The sequence below is a fragment of the Aspergillus vadensis genome, assembly GCF_003184925.1.
Source record: "Aspergillus vadensis CBS 113365 unplaced genomic scaffold BO88scaffold_38, whole genome shotgun sequence".
Taxonomy (NCBI): domain Eukaryota; kingdom Fungi; phylum Ascomycota; class Eurotiomycetes; order Eurotiales; family Aspergillaceae; genus Aspergillus; species Aspergillus vadensis.
In genome coordinates, this window is record NW_020292076.1 from 25,164 (window position 1) to 44,352 (window position 19,189).

At 51.1% G+C, this 19,189-nt stretch overlaps 9 protein-coding genes across 9 annotated transcripts; 2 read left to right on the plus strand and 7 right to left on the minus strand.

Annotated features, from left to right (window-relative positions):
* Positions 1-102: 102 nt before the first annotated feature.
* BO88DRAFT_197567 (uncharacterized protein) lies at positions 103-890 on the minus strand. The gene is made up of 2 exons (XM_025701845.1): positions 769-890; positions 103-714 (listed from the first exon to the last, which is right to left on the minus strand). Exon 2 carries the CDS (start codon positions 521-523, stop codon positions 155-157), a length of 369 nt encoding a protein of 122 aa, XP_025557389.1. The 5' UTR covers positions 524-714; positions 769-890; the 3' UTR covers positions 103-154.
* Positions 604-3,089, minus strand: hsp88 (Hsp70 chaperone Hsp88; the record flags this gene model as incomplete). Its single annotated transcript, XM_025708428.1, has 5 exons — positions 604-894; positions 954-1,262; positions 1,322-2,753; positions 2,867-2,898; positions 3,015-3,089. The coding sequence occupies 5 exons, from the start codon at positions 3,087-3,089 to the stop codon at positions 604-606; spliced, it is 2,139 nt and encodes a 712-aa protein (XP_025557390.1).
* Positions 3,090-4,213: 1,124 nt separating this feature from the next.
* chsD (chitin synthase D) lies at positions 4,214-6,733 on the minus strand (the record flags this gene model as incomplete). Its single annotated transcript, XM_025704351.1, has 3 exons — positions 4,214-6,407; positions 6,454-6,537; positions 6,672-6,733. The coding sequence occupies 3 exons, from the start codon at positions 6,731-6,733 to the stop codon at positions 4,301-4,303; spliced, it is 2,253 nt and encodes a 750-aa protein (XP_025557391.1). The 3' UTR covers positions 4,214-4,300.
* Positions 6,734-7,372: 639 nt separating this feature from the next.
* Positions 7,373-8,414, minus strand: BO88DRAFT_447520 (uncharacterized protein). The gene is made up of 2 exons (XM_025710382.1): positions 7,697-8,414; positions 7,373-7,644 (listed from the first exon to the last, which is right to left on the minus strand). Exons 1-2 carry the CDS (start codon positions 8,051-8,053, stop codon positions 7,486-7,488), a joined length of 516 nt encoding a protein of 171 aa, XP_025557392.1. The 5' UTR covers positions 8,054-8,414; the 3' UTR covers positions 7,373-7,485.
* Positions 8,415-8,679: 265 nt separating this feature from the next.
* Positions 8,680-10,546, plus strand: BO88DRAFT_409025 (tRNA maturation protein LHP1). The gene is made up of 3 exons (XM_025707852.1): positions 8,680-8,698; positions 8,908-10,044; positions 10,124-10,546. Exons 2-3 carry the CDS (start codon positions 8,969-8,971, stop codon positions 10,227-10,229), a joined length of 1,182 nt encoding a protein of 393 aa, XP_025557393.1. The 5' UTR covers positions 8,680-8,698; positions 8,908-8,968; the 3' UTR covers positions 10,230-10,546.
* A 229-nt stretch (positions 10,547-10,775) lies between these two features.
* On the minus strand, positions 10,776-13,037 carry BO88DRAFT_447522 (putative RNA binding protein Ligatin/Tma64). The gene is made up of 3 exons (XM_025710383.1): positions 12,931-13,037; positions 11,980-12,847; positions 10,776-11,929 (listed from the first exon to the last, which is right to left on the minus strand). Exons 1-3 carry the CDS (start codon positions 12,949-12,951, stop codon positions 10,839-10,841), a joined length of 1,980 nt encoding a protein of 659 aa, XP_025557394.1. The 5' UTR covers positions 12,952-13,037; the 3' UTR covers positions 10,776-10,838.
* Positions 13,038-13,394: 357 nt separating this feature from the next.
* BO88DRAFT_430257 (uncharacterized protein) lies at positions 13,395-13,894 on the minus strand (the record flags this gene model as incomplete). Its single annotated transcript, XM_025709229.1, has 2 exons — positions 13,395-13,594; positions 13,618-13,894. The coding sequence occupies 2 exons, from the start codon at positions 13,892-13,894 to the stop codon at positions 13,395-13,397; spliced, it is 477 nt and encodes a 158-aa protein (XP_025557395.1).
* A 547-nt stretch (positions 13,895-14,441) lies between these two features.
* Positions 14,442-15,659, minus strand: BO88DRAFT_352934 (lytic polysaccharide monooxygenase auxiliary activity family 9 protein; the record flags this gene model as incomplete). Its single annotated transcript, XM_025703615.1, has 2 exons — positions 14,442-14,781; positions 14,929-15,659. 2 exons carry the CDS (start codon positions 15,657-15,659, stop codon positions 14,442-14,444), a joined length of 1,071 nt encoding a protein of 356 aa, XP_025557396.1.
* A 231-nt stretch (positions 15,660-15,890) lies between these two features.
* BO88DRAFT_430259 (uncharacterized protein) lies at positions 15,891-17,348 on the plus strand (the record flags this gene model as incomplete). The annotated part of the gene is given in 7 exon segments (XM_025709230.1): positions 15,891-15,936; positions 16,004-16,005; positions 16,028-16,128; positions 16,283-16,377; positions 16,860-16,962; positions 17,236-17,239; positions 17,259-17,348. The coding sequence occupies 7 exon segments, from the start codon at positions 15,891-15,893 to the stop codon at positions 17,346-17,348; spliced, it is 441 nt and encodes a 146-aa protein (XP_025557397.1).
* Positions 17,349-19,189: the final 1,841 nt, after the last annotated feature.

A 19,189-nucleotide genomic window follows, 5' to 3' on the forward strand; every position in this document is an offset into this window, starting at 1 on the left:
AGCAGTTTCATTTGGTGTATATAGTATTGGTGGGAGGTATTCTGTTATTAATTAGTATTCACAACGATTTGAGGTTGGGGAGTGGTAGTAATCTCTAATAGTCTTCATTGAAAGGTGGCAAGTACGCTGTCACTCCAATTATCGATGGCAGCTTTTACTCTACTCGGCTCATGTGTAACACTAAGAAGCACCATGTGAAAAAAATCAACCAATCTGCAGGTGCAAGGATACTATATTCTGTATTACCAATCATATACTTTTCAAGCAGGTCTATCCACATCGCCATGGGCGCATCTCTAGTAGTTTTTGTGCCCCTACCAGTTTTACCCCGCCGTTTGACCAGGCCAGCATCTCCAGGTCGACCACAAACAAACGCGGAGAGGAAAAGCAAGTACTGAAAGGGGAAATCATGTCGTTCTACATCACAGTGCCGGCACTCGGCCAGAATAAAGTAATGGGGAATGGGAGAAAAAAAAAGAATAATAAAAGAAATCCGTAATAAACAACTGAAGGGGTTCAACATGATTGCATTGTTCGTGACCACATTGTCATCAAGCTGCGATCCCACAGCTGGGCTCACCGTTATCTACCAATCGAGCAAATTTACTGCTCAGCGGGCTTCTCACCCTCGGCCGGAGCGTCCTTCATCTCAGCGTCGGGCTTCTCCTCGGCCTTCTTAGCCTCCTCTTCGGCCTTCTTGGCCTCCTCCTCGGCCTTACGCTTGGCCTCTTCTTCGGCACGCTTCTTGGCGGCGGCCTCCTCCTGGGCCTGGCGCTCGGCCTCCTGCTTCTCGCGGTAGCGCTGGATGATGGGACCGGCGACGAAGCGGATCTCGTCCATCTTGGCCACGTAGACCGACTTGGTGGTGTCCTCACCCTCCTCGTAGAGCCAGTCCTGAACAACTCGTTAGTTTTTGTAAGATAAAGAATGGAACGAATATTGTAAAGACTTACCTCGGTGTCGGTCAGCTTAGCCCGCAGCTTGTCCTTCTCCTCCTCGTTGGCGAACTCGGAGTAGACGCCGTCGATCTTGTCACGCAGCTCGTAGATGCTGGACTCGAGCTCGTTCTTCTTCTCGTCGGTCTCGGCAATGAGCTTGTCCTCCATGTACATGGAGTTCTCACGCTCAGTCCAGGCGTTCAGGACGGACTCATCGGTGGAGGTAGTGCCGGTCGAGATGGGCAGGTCACCCTTGCGGACCTGCTTCTTGACCTTGCGAGTCTTCTTGGGCTGCTCACCATCCTTGCCATCGGTGTCCATGGCCTACTCAGTTGTCAGTAATCGGAACATCTCGCGAAATGGAACTGGGGGTTATCACTCACATCACCCTCCTCGGGAACGGGCTCCTCGACTTCCATGTCCTCAACGTAGTAACCAGACTCCAGGTTGAGGATACCGTGCAGGTTCAGACGAGCCTTGAGCTTGCAAATCATGAAGTCGTCGTTGGCATCAGCCTTGACACCCTTGACGGAGAAGCGGCCAACCCAGGGGTTGACCTTGCCGGGCAGCATCTCGGGCTTGGCGTAGCGGGCCTCGAGATCGAAAGGCTGCTTGCGGTAGAAGGTAAGGATCTTGGTGGAAGGCATAACGTTGCCGCGGTTGAAAACAGTCAGGCTGGTGTCCTCGTCGGGGATGTCGGCAGACTGCTCCCAGGTGAACTCGATGGGGTAGTTGACGATGTCGTGAACGGAGAAGTCACGCACACGGAAGACGGGGGAGAGGATGGCACAGCTGAAAGCACAGCCGCGAGCAATGGCCTCATCCTGGTTGAGGGTGAAAGAGAGGGTCTTGCCGAAGAACTTGGCGACGGCGTCCTTGATGGCGGGCACACGGGTGCAGCCACCAACCATCTCGACGAAGTCGATGTCCTCGGGCTTGAGCTTGGCCTCAGCCAGGGCTTCCTCAATGGGAACGGTGACCCGGTCCAGAAGGGGCTTGACCATGGTCTCAAGCTCCTCACGCTTAACAATGGCGCGGACGTCAACGTCCTCCATCAGAGACTCAATGCTCATGGGAGCAGCAGGGTTGGCCGACAGGACCTTCTTCATCTTCTCGGCAGCGGCCAGGGTACGAGACCAGGCCTTAGGGTGAGAGCGAACATCGATCTTGAACTTCTCCTTGAACTCATCGGCGAAGTGCTCGGTCAGGGCACGGTCGAAGTTGCGACCACCGAAGTGACGGTCGTAGGCAGTAGCCTTGACGTTGAGCTCACCCTTGCGGAACTCGACGATGGAGGCAGTGTAGTCGCTGTAGCCGATATCGACGAACATGACCCGACGGGGCTTCTCCTCGGGGCCGGGCAGGTCGAGCTTAGTGATACCGTAACCGAGAGCGGTGGCGGTGGTGTCGTTGATCAGGCGGAGGACCTTGAGGCCAGCGATCTCACCGGCATCAAGCATGGCGCGGCGCTGGACGTCGGTGAACCAAGCGGGAACGCTGATGGTGACGTCGGAGACAGGAAGCTTCAGCTCCTTAGAGGTGATGTCCCGGATCTTGGTCAGGTACATGGCGACCAGCTGAGTAGCCGAGAACTTCTCCTTCTTTCCGAGGTAGCTGACCTCGGCACCGGCCTGGCCGTTGACATCGCAAAGCTGGGCCGTGGTGTACTCCTGCTCGATCGCAACATCGGGGTCGCTGAATGAGCGGCCGATCAGGCGCTTCAGGTTGCCGACCGTGTTCTTGAGGTTGGAAGTTTCTTGCGTCTTAGCGGCCTCACCGAGAGCTCTGCAGCGGGCATTGAAGCCAACAAGGGAACTGTGTGGGAGAGAAACAAGTCAGTACACGGCTCGTATACTAATGTACTGGGAAGGGCAGCTGATATGGCGGCGACATAAAATTCATGATAAGCAAAGAATGGGCGAACTCACGGAGTTTGTCTGTTGGAAACTTCGTTGGTGATCTGTAAACCATCACAATGGACCAGTTAGTAAATGACTTGGGGCTGATAATAACGAGCGGATGGGCAGCGCTCGGAGGGGAAGAGAAAATTGGGCAGAGGGGAAAAGAGTGACGCACAATATCAATACCCTTGTTACGGGCAACACCGACCTTGGTGCTCTGGGCACCGAAATCTATACCGACGACAGACATTGTCTAGATGAGGAAGAGGTAGAGAGGGGGAGAAGAGAGTGGGGGGAAGAAAAGAGGAGAGAGGGGAAAGAAGAAGAAGTAGAAGAGTGATGAGAGGATGAAAGAGGAAAAAAGTGGAAGAATGGGACTGAGGGGGAGAGGTTGGGGGAGGATCCAAAGAGGGCAGAGAAAAGAGCGAGACGGAGGGGGAGAATTTGCACGGCGAGAACTGCAGGACCCGCCACTAGAAGCTCGCGGGCGGTGAGGCGTCGATTTTCCAACGTGGGCACCGCTGGCTCGTCAGTCACTGACTTATCTGTCAGGCAGATACTATCTGTCTAAGCACAATTCGATGGGTTCCACTTGGGCAAAAAAAAAAATGAAAAATAATAAAAATAATGTTTAATTAACACACTAGAGGAGATCAATGCAGAAATATATAAAACGCAGGTGTCCCCCAGGTCGGAGGATTACAGGAATAAATAAGGAACCTGGCGCTTAGCAGCAGCGCAGCACAGCTTCACCGGCTTCTTTGGGCGCTCGTCGAACCTTCTGGCTGCTGCTCGACGCCTCCCACCTTTCACCGCTTCATTAGTGCCGGCAGAACCCTTACCTGACCGCTTTGGCGGGGCTTATCGATAGTTCAGAGTTTTTCTCCCGTTTGTGATGACTCATCATGTGCATACCTGTTTGGCCACTCCCTCTTTTCAGTCAATCAACTACAGTACTACTACTAGGGTTGGTATGACATTCTATAGATGGATTCTGCAAGCGTTTGATATTCCCGACTGCTCCAGCTAGCACGTCCGTATCTCCCAGTCTAAGTGGATTGCAGACTTCTGTTACAGAGAATCATCTGACCATTGTATGCCAATGTTATGTGTCATACTTCGTAGCGAATTCGATTCGATTGGATAAACCTTCGTTTGTCTTACTCTATTGATTATCGAGACCAAATGGGCACGAATTCCCCATACGCATCCATGACCTCAGAGGATACCAACTTTGGCTTATGTGATAATGCGAGAAAAGCGTATTAGAATACAATCGATGTGAATAGACAATGGATCACAAGCCATTACTGAACGAGAGTCAAGTAATTAGTTCATTAGTAGCATGTGTGTTCAAAACAGGCTCTAACACTCTGATCAGTCGGCCTCTGTTCCCCGGCAACCCTCATGCTCAGTACTAATCAATCACAATGCTTGAATTTTTATGCATTGCATTCTGCGTCAAACCATTTGTTCTGGTTGCATATATCTCCTCTTCTGCCTCGGAATCTTACTAGGTCGCTTAGTATATCTTGGCTGTGGCAAGTGTCCATGGGGCTGAGACCCAGACACAGCTCTAGATTGCTGCATCATTGATTGTGGAACACTTGACGATACCTGGGGCTTTCCGCTCGGGACACTGCTCTCTGACTCAATAATATGCAATTCATACGCCCGATTGTCTACCGGGTCCTCGTTAGATTGCACATACAGGCCACGCTCTCCAACATCTGCCTCTGGTGTGTGTAGAAGTCCGGTGTCTTCCTGCGCCTGGCGACTAATGGAGAGTCTGGCCCGTTCTTCGGCGCTCATCAAGGATTCCACATTCTGGGGCAAGGAAATTGAATTGCCTTCAGAATCGGATGTCGCAACCGAGTCAGATGAGCAATGTGGGTGGAGGCCGATGCGAGGCACGTCTGGAAGAGGGGTCAGGTATTTGGCGAGACTGGTCCCCAGAGCGCCTTGATAGTCGTAATACCGATCTGGAAGCTGTGGTGCAAACGAGAGGCGACCATTGACCTTGGATGAAGGCCGGATGGGAACGCCTTTCTCTTCTGTTTTCGTTCGAAAGGTGTCTACCTGAACATTGAGCTCATCCCCCTGGACCCTAGCCTTCTCGACCGCTTCCTCTGGTGTAGTATGCTCATCAGCTTTGGCTGCGTCAGCTCGAGGCCCGCCCCACGTTCGCTGGCCTGCAGTGAAGATACCGTACACTATGTAAAGCCAATTGAAGAACGGATTCAGGATGAACATTAGGGGATAGAGCCAGGCTTTGAAGCGTTTGAGTCTTATCCCAAAATAAACCATGAGGATGTAATTGAGACCAAGCGAAACTGCAATGAAGCCAACAGGCAGGTTCTTGATCTTGCTGGAAGTTGTTATTATCGAGATTACCAGAATGAAGAATAGCAATGCAGTCGTCCGGATTGTGTTCTGCATGAAGCGCACCAGACACAATAGTGGGTAGCGTTTCCACAGTCTGACGTCGGTCAGCATACACACTTCGTTGGTTATGTAGCCGAGAAACCATCGACGTCGTTGTTTAAGCAGGCTACAGAATGTCTGAACCGCCTCTGTTTTGCAGAAAGCACTCGTGCACATCTGAATTTGATAGCGTTCAACCGCCCCGATCATGAACAAGTGCGTTAACCAGCGATCTTCTCCTAAGTGACACTTGCCATAGTCGAAGAGATCCTCACATTGCTCAGCTTTGTCCGCGAAATAGTATCTCGCCATTTTGCGGAAAGCTGAGAATCGTAGGATTGTCAGTGCTCCCGGAAGGCAGGTAACAGCGCCGCAACCGGACTCCACGGTACGCTCAACAAGCTGCCCATGAATGTATTCCATGTCCTGTAGAACAGTTATCAGGGAATTTCTCTCTGTGGTTGAAGTGATGATTCCTGTCATCGCCAACATATTATGCTGGCTCCCTGGTTTCAGTTCCATGTCATACATGAAGTTCTGCAGGCACAATTTGTCAAGAATGCAGTCTGAATCGATGAACAACAAAAATAGGTCGTCATGATGCTTTAGATAGTCGGCATATACCTTGTCGATCAACCTGAAGGTTTGTTTCTGGCAATGACGCTTGCCACCGTGCTTGAATCTTGAAACAGTGATCCTTGCCCCATGATATGTCACATCAATGCTTTGCGGGTAACTCTCCAGCGAAATCGGAATTCCCAAATGGTTAATCACATGGAGATAAGGTTCATCGATGTTGCATCCATCATAGGACAGAAAAACATGAATGCAATAACTGGGATAGTCGCTATTAACGACCGAGTCAATTGCCTTGATCAGAACAAGGGGGTCTTCTTTGTATACTGGCATGACGATGACGGTTTTGGGTGCGGTGCGGTCATCTAAAGCCTCCTTCACCCTCTTGGTTCGCCCTAAGGAGTGAATCACGAATCTATTGACACAAAATAGCCATGGTATGATTAAAAGCGCAGAGAATGCCCAGAAAGCGAACCATTGAAGTACCGACACGAGCTGGCGAGGAAAAAATTGCGTGATCTGCGGTGGTAGTGGAAGAATAGCGATCATCACTGGAAGGAAAATTCCCCTACATGTGTGTTATAATACTTCCTTCCATGAAACATTGCACTTACACAAGCTCACCTGCACAGCGTGATGAGGAGGGCCATGATGACTGCGAGGACTCGAATACTCCAGTGATCGGCCTTCTGATATACCTTGATCAGACAGTAAATAAACGCAGCAAGGAAGAGGAACCACTCCAGTAGCGCTGCAAGCAACAATGGCCCCAAGATAGAAATGTAAATAATCTAAGTCCATGGTAAGCGTAGTCGTCTTCCGGTGGAAAGACTTCAAGCCTACATCTCTAGTAGGCCATGCGGCTAACAACTCGGACGATGGTTCTCCAGCCATGATGAGACAAGCTGGCGCTCGTTTCGGCTTGATCAGTTGTCTCTGCAGGTTTCTATGAGATCTAGTGTTATAATTCTACCACCGCCAAAGGGTCGTCCAATGTGCCCGAAGCGAGTCGTATTCGTTGGAAGGCAATGGCTCTTTGGTATATCAATCGAATAAGAGAGCTCTCTTCTCGGTCGCCGTGGGTTTCAGGCAACTATCAGCATGCCTTCTCGACGAGGATTGAGCCTGTAAGCTTCTTTCTTGGTGTGTCATAGGAAAAGAAGCAAACGCACGGTCTGAAATACCTTAAATAATGTGTGACATATTGGCTCGGGCAATGGGATTAATGAGAGCGAGACGATGGCACAACTCTTGTGAGATAACGCAATGTGGCAGTCTGAAGTATATCCAATGAAGCCCGCCTGACACCTAGGAGTTATGTTGAGGACATGGTACCGAAGGAAGGCTTAGGCTGGAGTGTAACTATGAGAAAGGTTTTAATTCAGACAGCCTGAGAGGCTCCAACGGAGCTGAAATGAAACGGAAAAGGCAGGTGCTCTTAGCCCAAAGTTTCATTTTTACATACCCCTTCTGGGGAAGTGCCGGGAACCTGCTTTGGCTTGATCTTTCGCTGATTGCATCCAAATTGATTGACTCTTCTTGGTAGCAGTATTTTCTGGGTTGCCTTTACTAATGCCAGCTAAGACCAAAAGCTTCAAGTTATATATCCTTTGGCACGTGCTTCATGCATATACTTGGATAGCACCTCAAACTACTCGTCGACCAACAGGCTGCAAAGCGATTCCATGGGCTGGCGAATCGCGTTTCGACTGGACAATCTGAACGGCTTCCTCCTCAAGCAGACCCCGAGCAGCCAGATGACGAACAAATTCCATAGTCCACTCTTGACATCTCTTGTTGGTGGTCTGTGTACGTCAGGCTAGAGCACAGGCAGTGAGGCACTCGACTTTTACTCACATCATTAACAGGCGCCATGAAATTTTCACTAACACGAGGGGCCGGTGTCTGACTGGCTGCGATTTCAAGATCATTTCTCGGAGTATGGTCTACAAACATACTACTACTCTCTGTTGGAGAGTCCGTAATGTGTTGAGAGTCGACATATCCCAGCAAGACCGTCTCATATGGCTCTTCATTGGAGGAGAGGGCGTGATTCCGTTTGAACTCGAGTTGATAGCCCATCATAGGGGCGCCCACAACGTGTATCGAAGTACCTATAGTGGAACAAGCGACCGATGGAACAAAGATAGAGAAATGGGCACGCTGACTCGGACTATTTCGGGATGTTACGAGGTATATTGCTCTGGGAGGCATGACGGTAGTATGCGAAGTGAGTAGAAGAGTGACAACTTTCAGTTGGAACGGTCTAGAGTAGACAGGGTGCTATTGAGGCCAGTCCACGGCCTGAGAGATATCCAATATCTCTTCTGAGGGGAAGATTATATTGACCGCCTGCGCTTGGAAGCCGGCCAGGCAACAACTAGCAGATGCATGTCTGATTGGTACCTACTACGGTGATTGTCATCCGTTATAGCAGCATGTCACACGTTCTGTGACTTTCCGGATATATACCTAGCTGGTGACACAAGAATCCAGGCACCCGTTTTGATCCAGCTTCACTTTTACCTCAAGAATTCCTGATCCTTTGCTTTGCAGAATCTGTGAAAGATACATCATGAAGTGTCAAAATACCATTCTCAAAAGAGATCAGTCCGGCTACTTTCCTAAAGCGGCCAAGTCAGCTGTTTGCGCCACACAAACACGGCTGCCTGGCTGCCTGAGGCGAGCAAGACAGTTGCTCCGCTGCGGCGCTCAGAAAATTTCCCCCGCCGCGCATTAATTGGCCTGGCCATTTTCTTTCTCGCATCTGGAGCTCTTCTTTAAATTACTTGCAGGTGTCTTTTCCCGGTCGATTCCTCTTTTCCGCTTATATTTCTATCTTGCGCTCGCGCATTCTAGGTAAGACACGAGTGCCCTGCTTGCTTTTGCTTCCTCCATTCTCCGCATCGCCGTCGCGCGGTTCTCCGTTCATCATTGGCCAAATCGGTCCGTATCATGGTTCTGACGCGGGATTGCACCCTACCCTCATCCTGAACTTATCGCTGGTGGCTCTTTGCTTTTGACGATATGTAGGATTCACTGACTGACATCTTTCCACTCTAGTATAGACGCTATACATCAATCCCCCCCCTTTACCCCCTTATCCTCTTACAACACAGCTCCGTGACCATGTCCGAAGAGCAAAAGCCCGTCGCCCAGCCCAACGTTGAGGCCGAGAAGGATGTCCAGAACGTCCTCGCCGAGCTGAAGGGCGAGAACGAGGTCCCCGCCAACGGCGCCGAAAAGAAGGAGACCGAAGATGCCGAGGAAGCCCGCATTGTCGAGGCCGCCGCCAAGCTGGGCGAGAAGTCTGAGAAGGCCGAAGAGCAGAAGACGACACAGGAATCTCGCAACGACAACCGGGGTCGCGAGGGCCGCTTCAACCGCCGCAACAATGCCAAGTTTGACCCCTCCACGCAGCAGGTGACGGATGACCCGGTCGAGATCCGCAAGCAGGTCGAGTTCTACTTCTCTGACTCCAACCTGCCTATGGACAAGTTCCTGTTCTCTAAGGTCGGCGGCAGCGCCAACCGTTCTGTTCCTCTGGAACTTCTGCACTCCTTCAAGCGCATGCGCCGCTTCCAGCCCTTCAGCGCCGTCGTCGAGGCCCTCAAGTCGTCCGAGACGCTTGAGCTGACCGATAACGATACCTCCGTGCGCCGGAAGACTCCCCTTCCGGAGACCGTCTCGCAGACTCACGACCACAACGTGGTCAAGGTGTTCGAGGACCAGGCCATGAGCCGTAGCATCTACGCTAAGGGCTTCGGCGACGAGGAGCCGACTACTCAGCTTGACATTGAGGCCTTCTTTGCCCCCTACGGACCCGTCAACGCCATCCGTCTGCGTCGTGCCTACGACAAGACCTTCAAGGGCAGTGTGTTCGTTGAGTTCGAGTCGGAGGAGAAGCAGAAGGCTTTCCTGGCCCTGGACCCCAAGCCCCAGTGGAAGGGACAGGACCTGCTCATCAAGAGCAAGAAGGACTACTGCGATGAGAAGGTGCGCGACATTGAGGCTGGCCGCGTGAAGCCCAGCGGTTCCCGTGGACGCGGTGGCTTCCAGCGCGGTCGCGGCCGTGGCCGTGGTGGAAACCGTGGCCGTGACAACCGCGACTGGAGGGAGCGCCGCGCGGCTGACCAGAAGAACGGCTTCAACGACAAGAAGAGTGAGCCCAAGGAGGAGCGCAGTGAGGTCCAGAAGGATGCTCGGTATGTATCTACTTTTCCTTTCCCCTATCACCACCCCATATCACAAAGCAAAAGTACGCTTACTAACAAAACATCCCAGCGGCGTCCCCATCGTCCAGAGCACCGCCGAGTCCGGCCAGAAGCGTGCCGCGGAAGACGAGGCGAACGGCGACCACCCTGCCAAGAAGGTGGACGCTAAGGAGTAAACGAAATAACGTCATCTAAATTAAAAAGAAAAAGAGAAAAGTTGCAATCGAAAGCTGGCTGTCTATTATCAAGGACACCACTTGCTTATATTTTTGTCGTTGCTTCGAAAGAAAAATGGGATAAGGGTTATGGGATACAAAAAGCATGACTTTGGCTCGAATTACTACCCCCGGACTTTGAAGACCATAGTACCATAATGGCGTTGTATAATTTCATTATTTATTTTTTTTTATTTCTCTCTTTTCATTATTATTTACCGATATCCTTTGCTTCGGTGGATGTTACATTCTAGATTCGCGGAATAGGATGTTCTGGGATTCATCTTTACCGTTCAATTTCCTTTTTCTTTGGGTACTTAGTGAGTATACGATCGTAGACTATTCATCAAGCAAGATGTCGACTGGCTATAAGATGGAGTGTCGATCATGCTTGGCAGTAGCACGCTCGTAATGTAGTTCTATTAGTATCCGGAGTTTCATTACTACTTCCAAGTACTAGAAGTTGGTGACTGCAAGAGCCAGGGCTGCACATATATTCATCGACTACAGCGCGTATATAACGGTATCATATGCAAAACCACCTCTCATCCAACATTTTACCCCAACCTCTCATTTCTTCTTCTTCGTCTTATCCACAACATCAATCCACTGCGTCCTCAATCCACGTCTCACCAATGCCGTCTCCAACGCGCGTCGCTGGTCTCCCTGGACGAGCACCTCCATGACGCCCTTGGGCGCGCCAGTAGCCTGCGTTACGCTGGTGCTGCTAGCGCATTTCTTCTGCAGTTCTTCGGCCAAGAGACTAGGGATGATGCCGAACACTTCGAGGTTCCAGACCTTGGTGACGGTCTTGGAACCGGTGCGGCGTTCAAGGATCACATTGACCTTGGGGGCGGCGCCTGCTTTGGGCTTTACCTCCGAGAGGGTTTGGCCGGGTCGTAGGATGACGTAGTGGGCTGTCATGAGGGAGTGGTCGTCGATGAGACGCTTAAGGAGGCCATCGCGGGTGGTTTTGCCGCGGGCGAGAGTGCTCTTGTCATCGGCAGAGGAGGAGGTGAAGATGGTGTTGGCGAGATAGGGGTTGAGGGTGATGATGCGTTTGTTTTTGGGGTCGACGAGCGGGGGATTTTGAGATTGGATGTATTGGTCGAGGTGGGTGGAGATGTCGGTGTATTTGTAGTAGTTGCTGGGGTGGGTGCTTGATAGAGCGGGGAAGATGGTTGGAGTGAGTTTGTTGGTTGGGCGATATAGAGTCTGCACGGTCAGGGTTTGGCCGACTGAGGGGTCGCCGCTGTCTGTAGGTGTGGACTTAGCGTTGTTTGCTGGAGTGGCGGATTTTCCTGCGTTCTCGACGGCGTTCTTGGATGGGAGTCTGTAAGGGACGAATTCTAGAACGCGACGGTCATTGAAGTCCACATCGAGGATGACAGTCTCTTGGCCGTTGCGGTCTTTGGACTTGACCAAGCGCTGCTTGTCCAGGTATTTGATGAACTTTTTCACGTTCTTCCAGCTGGTCTTCTTGATTTGGTAGTATTGGGCTTGTTTTGCGGTGTATATGGGCAGGTGGGGTGTGATCATGTTCGATATCAGAGCAGATGGTTGGACGGGTAGAGATAGACCGTGGTTGGTAGCGGATGGGTTATCTTGCTTGAGCTTGTAGAGGGAGTAGAGGAAGGCCTTTTCAAAAGCCTCATCAATTTCTTCAAGTAGTCAGCATATAGAACCCCATGTTGTTTTGAGCGAAACTCACCTTTGGTTGTGGGCTCTTTCTCTTCAACCTCAGGAACCTCCTCCTGCGGGACATCAGGCGCTTCGTCCGATGCTTCCTCGCCTCCAGTTCCTTGAGTGGCCTCATCACCACCTACTGCTAGGCTCTGCACGCCCTCTTCAATCTCTCCTACATCTTCGTCCTCTTCCAGTTCATCGTCCCAACCCTCCAGATACTCTGGAGCGGGCTGACCCGGCTTGGAAGACGAGCTCCATGCCCACAACTCATCACCTTCCCAGTGCAGGCCTCGAACGGCATGTCCCTTCGTGCCCTGGACCTCACCAAGGGCAGAGATGTCGATCTCGCACACGCCCACAAACAGCGGTACCGTATGCCTATTAAGGCTTGCAACAGCAACCACTGCGCCCTTGACTGCACGCTCGTCGAAAGGCGGGTCATTGGCCAGACCCGGAGTCATCAGGTCTGCTCCTCCGTGCAGTTTCTGCATGACCATTTGCGGGGTATGAAGCAGTGGCACCAGATCTGGGTTGTGCCAAAGTGTATATACCGTAGGGTAGAGGCGTCCATCGGCGCCGGGGCCGTGGTCGACTCTGAACCACAGAACCCGTTCATCGGCCCCGGGATGTGTTCCAACATACACCGTCCCTTGTACTTCGCGGAGCTGAGGTCCGGCGGTCGTAGTAAAGCGTGCGGTCAAACAATTCTCGGGGAGTAGAGCATTTCGAATGGAGGTAAGGTTTGGCGCCGTTGGGTTGGATGCGCCTGGAGCTGAGTCGTCGCCGCTGGTTTCGACCGGTGCACTTTGTGGGACCTCGATTTTGTAATCGCTGATAATCTGATCGGCAATCTTTCGACGGTCAGACGATCGCAGGGGAGAAAGATTTTTGATCTGCGATTGTCTAGTGTGAGCGATGCGCTCAAAAAGGCACGAGTGACCTTCTTGTAGACTGGTGCGGGGGAGGGGTAACGTACCGTGGGCTTCTTCTTGAACATGATGGAGGAACGAGGGTGCAGTGCTTTGGTAGACTTATGTTAAATAACGGGTTTAAGCCATGCAGCCCACGCGAACGGAAATGGAGGGCCCGGGGAGTGGATAAAGGGAAGAAGAGGCTATTCGGAGAGCTGCTGAGGGGACGAACGAATGGATTTGACTACCGCAACAACAATCGCCCGCGTGGTCCCCGCTTCCCGAGGTTTCAACACATTCTACGCATACATCACCGAATAACATCATCACCAGCAATCAAAGCATGAACCCCTTGAAAATTCAGGAGTCTCTCAACCTTCACCAAAAGCACAATTTCGTTTACTGCCCAGTATTATGTAAATAGACAGCGGTAGTACCTGCCGGAGAGTCCTACTGAACCGTTCAGGTTAGGCCCTATTGTATACTTCGCATGCACCCACAAATTAGAGTCTACTTACCAGTCCTCAGCTCAATCATAATAGTCATCATAGAACCCATCATCCATTCCACAGTCTGGATGGTCATAGTACTCCTGGAGCGGCTCACTAACGTCTGCCTCGCAATCCTCGTATTCGTAGTGGCTCTGGCCTCCCTCATAACCTTCATACTGGTCGTGATAGATTGGAATTGGTCCTTCATCCCAACCCATATACTCTTGTTCATCCGGCTCTGCCCCCCTATACTCGCAATACTCCGAGTCGAGCTCGCTTGTTCTTCTTCATGATCCTCGTATTGCTCTTGAGATCTTTCCTGCTGCTCGGCTTCCCAATACTCCTGGTCATACCGTCTCATGGTGTCTATAATCTGGTTCGCTTCATCGTAGTCCCCAAAATTGTACGGTTCCAATTCGTGAGATAACATGAAGTCATGCATGCCGTTGAATCCAGCTTCCTTGATCATCCGATACTGACTCTTCTCATTGGGGGGAATGTCATCTGGCTGCTGAGGTGTGACCTGGGAGGGCGACATGCTGGCTTGGGGAGATGGGTAAAGAATATTATTGGCAGCGCTCTGAATACGACTGTATGAGAGATAATTCCGAATGTGAGGAGAGGTAGTAATCGTAAGTAGTAGTCCATGAGAAGCCAGGCCTTTATTACTTGTAGCAGCAGTGCCTTCCATTTTAGGCAAGAATCGGTCACGGGGTATTACCATGATCAGTAAGTAGAGAGAATTCTATCAAGACAGGCTGGAACGAACACCGACGAGAATCTCGTGGGCCATGTTTCGCAGGCCATTGTTGCCTTCCTCATGACCGTCAACGATTACCAGTCACTTATCTACGACTACTAAATCCGATTCTATCTCGAGAGCAGATACAAACAATGCAGTATTATACGAAAGAGGACGGTACAGTTGAAAGTCACAGCTTCAATATTGATATTTTATAGGTACATAAGTGGATACCCGATCCGAAGCGAAAAGAGCATCAGACGGCTAAAAGGCTCGTGTAGCCGTCAGATAGAAACAAGAAGGAATGTCTATATGATCCGAACTTCCACGTCTGGCTGGGCGCTTAGGCGTTGAGGTCGCGGGCGTGCTTCTTCTCAGTGACCAGCCAAGAGAAGGTCTCCTTCAGGACGCTGAGGAACTGGTCGGCGCTCAGAGAGCTGAAGTAGCTGGTGAGGTTGTCGCTGGAGACGGCGACGCTGGAGCTGCTGGGGGTGGCAACAGCGGCGGCGCTGGAGCTGGCAACCTGGATGTGGGTTTGCTGGGGGGCGCTGCCAGTGACAGTGACCTGCACAACGTCAGTCGAAGTCTGGTAAGCAGTGGCGACCGCAGTCTGAACGGTGGTTTCAACGTCGGTGACAACGGCAGCAGCAGCGGCAGTGGTGGTGGTGGCGCTTACGGCGGAGCTAGTCGCAGCAGCAGCGCTGGTGGTGGAGCTGGAAGCGCTGGAAGTAGTGGCACTGGAAGTAGTAGCGGCGGCAGCGGCAGCGGAGCTGGTCGAAGAGGCACTGGAGGAGCTGCTGGAGGAGCTGCCGGAGGAAGTGGCGTTGTACATGGCAGGGCCGGGGATGTCATAGGAGCTCAGGGTCTCGTAGATGTTGACCAGGATACCCGGGTCGGTGTCCTTGTAGAGGGCTTCACCCTTGGTGCCCGAGTAGGTGGAGCTACCACTACCGGTAACCTTAAGGTTGAGACATTGAGGGTAGTTCTGGGCGCCATCCTTGTTCTCAGCGGAGTGCAGGGCAATGATCTCGTGACGCAGGACGTAGTTACCAGCCTCAAGGGTCGAGGGGATGGTCACAGTCCAGCTGTTGTTGTTGGAGATCAGGTTGTCGGTGGCCCAGGTTCCAGGGACTTCAGTGTCGCTGATAAGACCGCTCTCGTCGATCTTGAAGAACTCAAGGTCAGTCTTGGTGACATCGGAGCAGTCACCGTTGCAGTTGGCAAGGTAAGTCAGGACGGGACCGTGGTGGCTGGAGGGCCAGTCAGTCCACTGAAGCTCGACAGTACCACCGGCCTTGACATCAGCGGAGATAGCACCAGGCTTAGCGCTCTTGTGGCAGATGATGTCAGCCTCGGCGTACTCAGAGCCGTCGACGTATCCAAGGTCAGTGGCTTCGGTAGACCAGGCAATGGTCTCCGGAGGGTCGCTCTCATAGGGGTAGGAGGTGACGATGTATCCTCCGTAGTACTCGCCGTCGATGACAGCACCAGACACATAACCGTGGCCAGCAACAAGGGCGGCCGAGCCGAGGACAACACCAGCAATCTTAGCGACAGACATTTTGCAGGCTTTGAGTTAATCGACGCACAGCGTGATCGTGGGTAAGAGGGACCGGTTGGAAAAGAAAGAGTGACGAAGCAAATGGTCTTCAATCAATGAAGCCAGGAAAGGAAAGTAAGAGAATGGATGGTTCTAAGACCCCGGGAAAGAAATGAATGAGAAGCTGATGAGGAGGAAAGAAAGAAAGGTCGAAGCAAGACGTGAATCCAGCGCCTTTATATAATGCTAGCCATGGTCGTAGTTCTATCAAGTCTCCGCCCAAAGCTCAGACCGAACGGTTTCGAACCAGGATAAATGAAAGGTTCACTCCCCGATAGCCATGCAGCAATTAGATTTCTTGGCAGCTGTCAAGTTCCCACTGACTACAGGGCCGACTGAGACGCGGAATTGATTGGGATAGGGTCATCGCAGACGGAGAGTCTGAGATTGATGAAAAGCAGGCACTAGACCACAGACCACAAACACGCCGGTAGGTTCCAGAGTCGGAGGTCGAGACACCCTTGCAGGAGCCAGTTACTACTTGGGCATTAGCGCTGTCCAAACAGGGGAGACGGAGAGGCGCCGAAAAGGGCCCAGCGAGTTTAGCTACTTACCGGAGCAGAAGAGTGGACCGAATGCCGGAGGCCCTCTGGCCGTCCGGCGGCAGTCTGCGACATGGCGAGTTTCACTCTGGAGCTATTCTGGCTCCAACTCCGCCCTGCCAAGAAATGCCATTTTTGTCAGTTCCGCCGGAAGTGGCTTGTTTAGGTTATGTCAGTCGTTGGAGATAAGAAGAATCTGTTCGATTTTGGAATTGATAGAGAGATGAGCTTGGAAGCCGGGGTGAAGTAATGTCGTCCATCCGTTGTTACAGAGTACTACTAGATGGTTGTAGATAGCCAACTACTTAATTAGTCAGGTGGTACTGCAGTAGTCAGCGATCAGCCACGTGCGCACTAGTCCCTTTCGAACTCTTGCTCACCTCCCTCAGTGGCTTTCAACAGTACTGCACTTTCCTTATGGAGGTTCTCCATGTTCTGCGTGATGAAATGTGGCGGGAGAAAAAATAAAGAGCGACAAGCCTGAATCTCAAAATGGAGGGGCGCAATAATGCCACCTGCCACCCAATAGAGATGGTGCCATCCCGTCACATACATAGTGGTGATAACTGGGGCCGGGGCCCATCCGACAATTAGATTGAGACCGCCGATTTAATTGCAGGGAGGGCCGCATCGAACTTGGTCTTGGCAATGCCCTTACGAAGTAGAGTCAAGCTTCCCATGATTGATTCGTTCACCTTCTCAGCTTTGATTAACACCTCACTGTAGGCTAATAAGCAACAGCCCTGTATTGATTGGGTGCCGCCCAGTTTCTGTTGAATGGAGATGGTCTGGATTACCTGCTAGTCCGTGAATTGAAAACACATTTGTGGCCGCAAACGCTCCTTTCGATAGGACCCTGAGGGTCCACGCGCTCCATGCAGGGACCGCTATTGCTTCTTGAAGCGCCCGACTTGGTTTAGGAGTGCAATCCCTTACTGATTCTCGTCAGCTTTGGGAAGTCTGGACGCTCAGTGGTGGTAGTCTGTTACTGGTAGATGGGTGGGACTTGTGATCCTAGCTGCACCGTTGGGGTCTTCAATCCGAAACACACCCATTGGCGGAGTTCACTATCCACATGTACCAGCGACCAACCAAGCTTTTTTTTTAAACAACGGCCATCGGTATAACTTGTTTGATAGGGAAGGGACGGGCTCCTGTGGAATTATTCGTCGCCCGCAGATCTCTCATGTCTTGCCATAATTAGAATGTCAGTTGTTGCAGTTGATATAAACGGACTTCTTGTCCTAGCTGCGACCTTCCTTGGAACTGTGGTTATTAGCCTGAAGCATGCTTGAATAACTGAACCCCAGCCCCAAATCAAAATTCTTGGGCTGGACGGACACTGAATTGGTTTTCTGCATTCTGCTTTAGGTGTATGACTAGCCGTTGTGTATGATCAGCCAGCCATTCAGCGGTGATTCGAAGTCCACGTTCCTATGATAGTGTGTATGCATAGTATTAATATAAATATAGATGATGCAACTTAGCATATAACGAAAACGCCCATTGAACGAGGAAACCTTATAACCTTAACTCGGAAGTTGTCGTGCGCTCGGCCCAGCTACTACTCTGACCTGTACTACTACTACATTTCGTCACGATCCATGTACTTCTGCAATTTGGGATCTGACTGCGTTCACTGTGCGACTTCATGATCCTATGTAGATCAGGCGGGTGTTGGTAACTGCAATCCTTGCATATTTTGGACACAGGACCTTAAAATGTCACCCAAGCCACCTGCAGCCAGCTCTTGAAGGAAAGACTGTGTAGGACATCCTCTCTTAGCACTGAGTCGTGTATCGCTTGAAGCTATCGCATTATGTCAGAAGTACCATGGAACCCTCGAAATATATACTTAGCCCTCATTATACGAATTTGTCATGAGGTTTGGCATCAATAAGCTAGGATGATCTCTGGCGCTTACCTTCATGGAAAAAAAAGAACATGAAGTGACTGCGAAAGCATCATGGAACCAGCTATCGGAGTATAAGGTCTCCGCCACTAGCAATTTGATGTGCTTCAGCTGTGTACTGTGGATGGCAGGATTTTCATATAGTAGATAATTGTTTTTCCCTGGAATGGGCTGATCGACACCGCTCGGTAAGTCTTGAATGGTCAGCCACCCAACGAAGCACTTTATGAGAAGATAGACTAGACCCCCACAGTAGATCAGTACACTCTTGATATTTTCCCGCCTACTTCCGGATTAAGTATTCTTTTCTTCTGGTGTCCTTGCGCTAGTGAAAATCGGCTTGCCGTGAGATCTTCGCTGCGGAAATAGCGTTATAGGCACATTGCAATTGCTCACAAGATCGCGTGGGCATGCGGTTTTTTTTTTTTTATTTTTTTTTTGGGTCCTGAATGATCTCGATTGCTAAAGATGACCTGGCTTTCCTGGTCGACTGAAACCTGCATTCTTCCATGGTCCCCTATGTAGGCATCCTAGAAGCCTGTCGTCAGAAAATTCGGAATGACCGACCATTTATTGAAAACGCTTGCGGTGAGGCCTGTTAGAATGTAGATTCGACTAGTAATGCATTGTGCAGGGTAACTTGATGTGCTAAGTGAAGAGGCCCAAAATTTGGGATTTTATTGGTACCTGATCTGCTCCGCACGGTGAACTCGGGTCGAGTGCTGTCAAAACGCTTATCGAGGATGCGGTCTGATCGTGATCCGAGGGTGCTTGGTGGAAAATCCCAGGCAAAACATGACGGAGAATTCAAATTGCTGACCATTCGGAGTTACACTGTGGCGTCATTCCATCGCGCATCTCCTGAGTATGCGAACTACTGCTGGATCAAAGTTACTTGACTGCTGTCGTCTATTTTCTTTGCAACTGCGGAAAACCATCCATACTTAGGCTGTCGTACGTGGTGGATGTCCAAGTTGCTGAGAATGGTAAACGCAGATAATGCAGTCTGGACCAATTGACGGTGAGATATGCTCCAT

Coding starts and splice junctions, on each gene's coding strand:
- BO88DRAFT_197567 (XM_025701845.1), bottom strand. CDS start 523: ATGTTGAACCCCTTCAGTTGTTTATTACGGATTTCTTTTATTATTCTT.
- BO88DRAFT_447520 (XM_025710382.1), bottom strand. CDS start 8,053: ATGCCTCCCAGAGCAATATACCTCGTAACATCCCGAAATAGTCCGAGT. Junction 7,645..7,696: donor TCATGGCGCCTGTTAATGAT/GTGAGTAAAAGT, acceptor TGACGTACACAG/ACCACCAACAAGAGATGTCA.
- BO88DRAFT_409025 (XM_025707852.1), top strand. CDS start 8,969: ATGTCCGAAGAGCAAAAGCCCGTCGCCCAGCCCAACGTTGAGGCCGAG. Junction 10,045..10,123: donor GAGGTCCAGAAGGATGCTCG/GTATGTATCTAC, acceptor AAAACATCCCAG/CGGCGTCCCCATCGTCCAGA.
- BO88DRAFT_447522 (XM_025710383.1), bottom strand. CDS start 12,951: ATGTTCAAGAAGAAGCCCACG. Junction 12,848..12,930: donor TGTTCAAGAAGAAGCCCACG/GTACGTTACCCC, acceptor AGACAATCGCAG/ATCAAAAATCTTTCTCCCCT. Junction 11,930..11,979: donor GAAAGAGCCCACAACCAAAG/GTGAGTTTCGCT, acceptor GACTACTTGAAG/AAATTGATGAGGCTTTTGAA.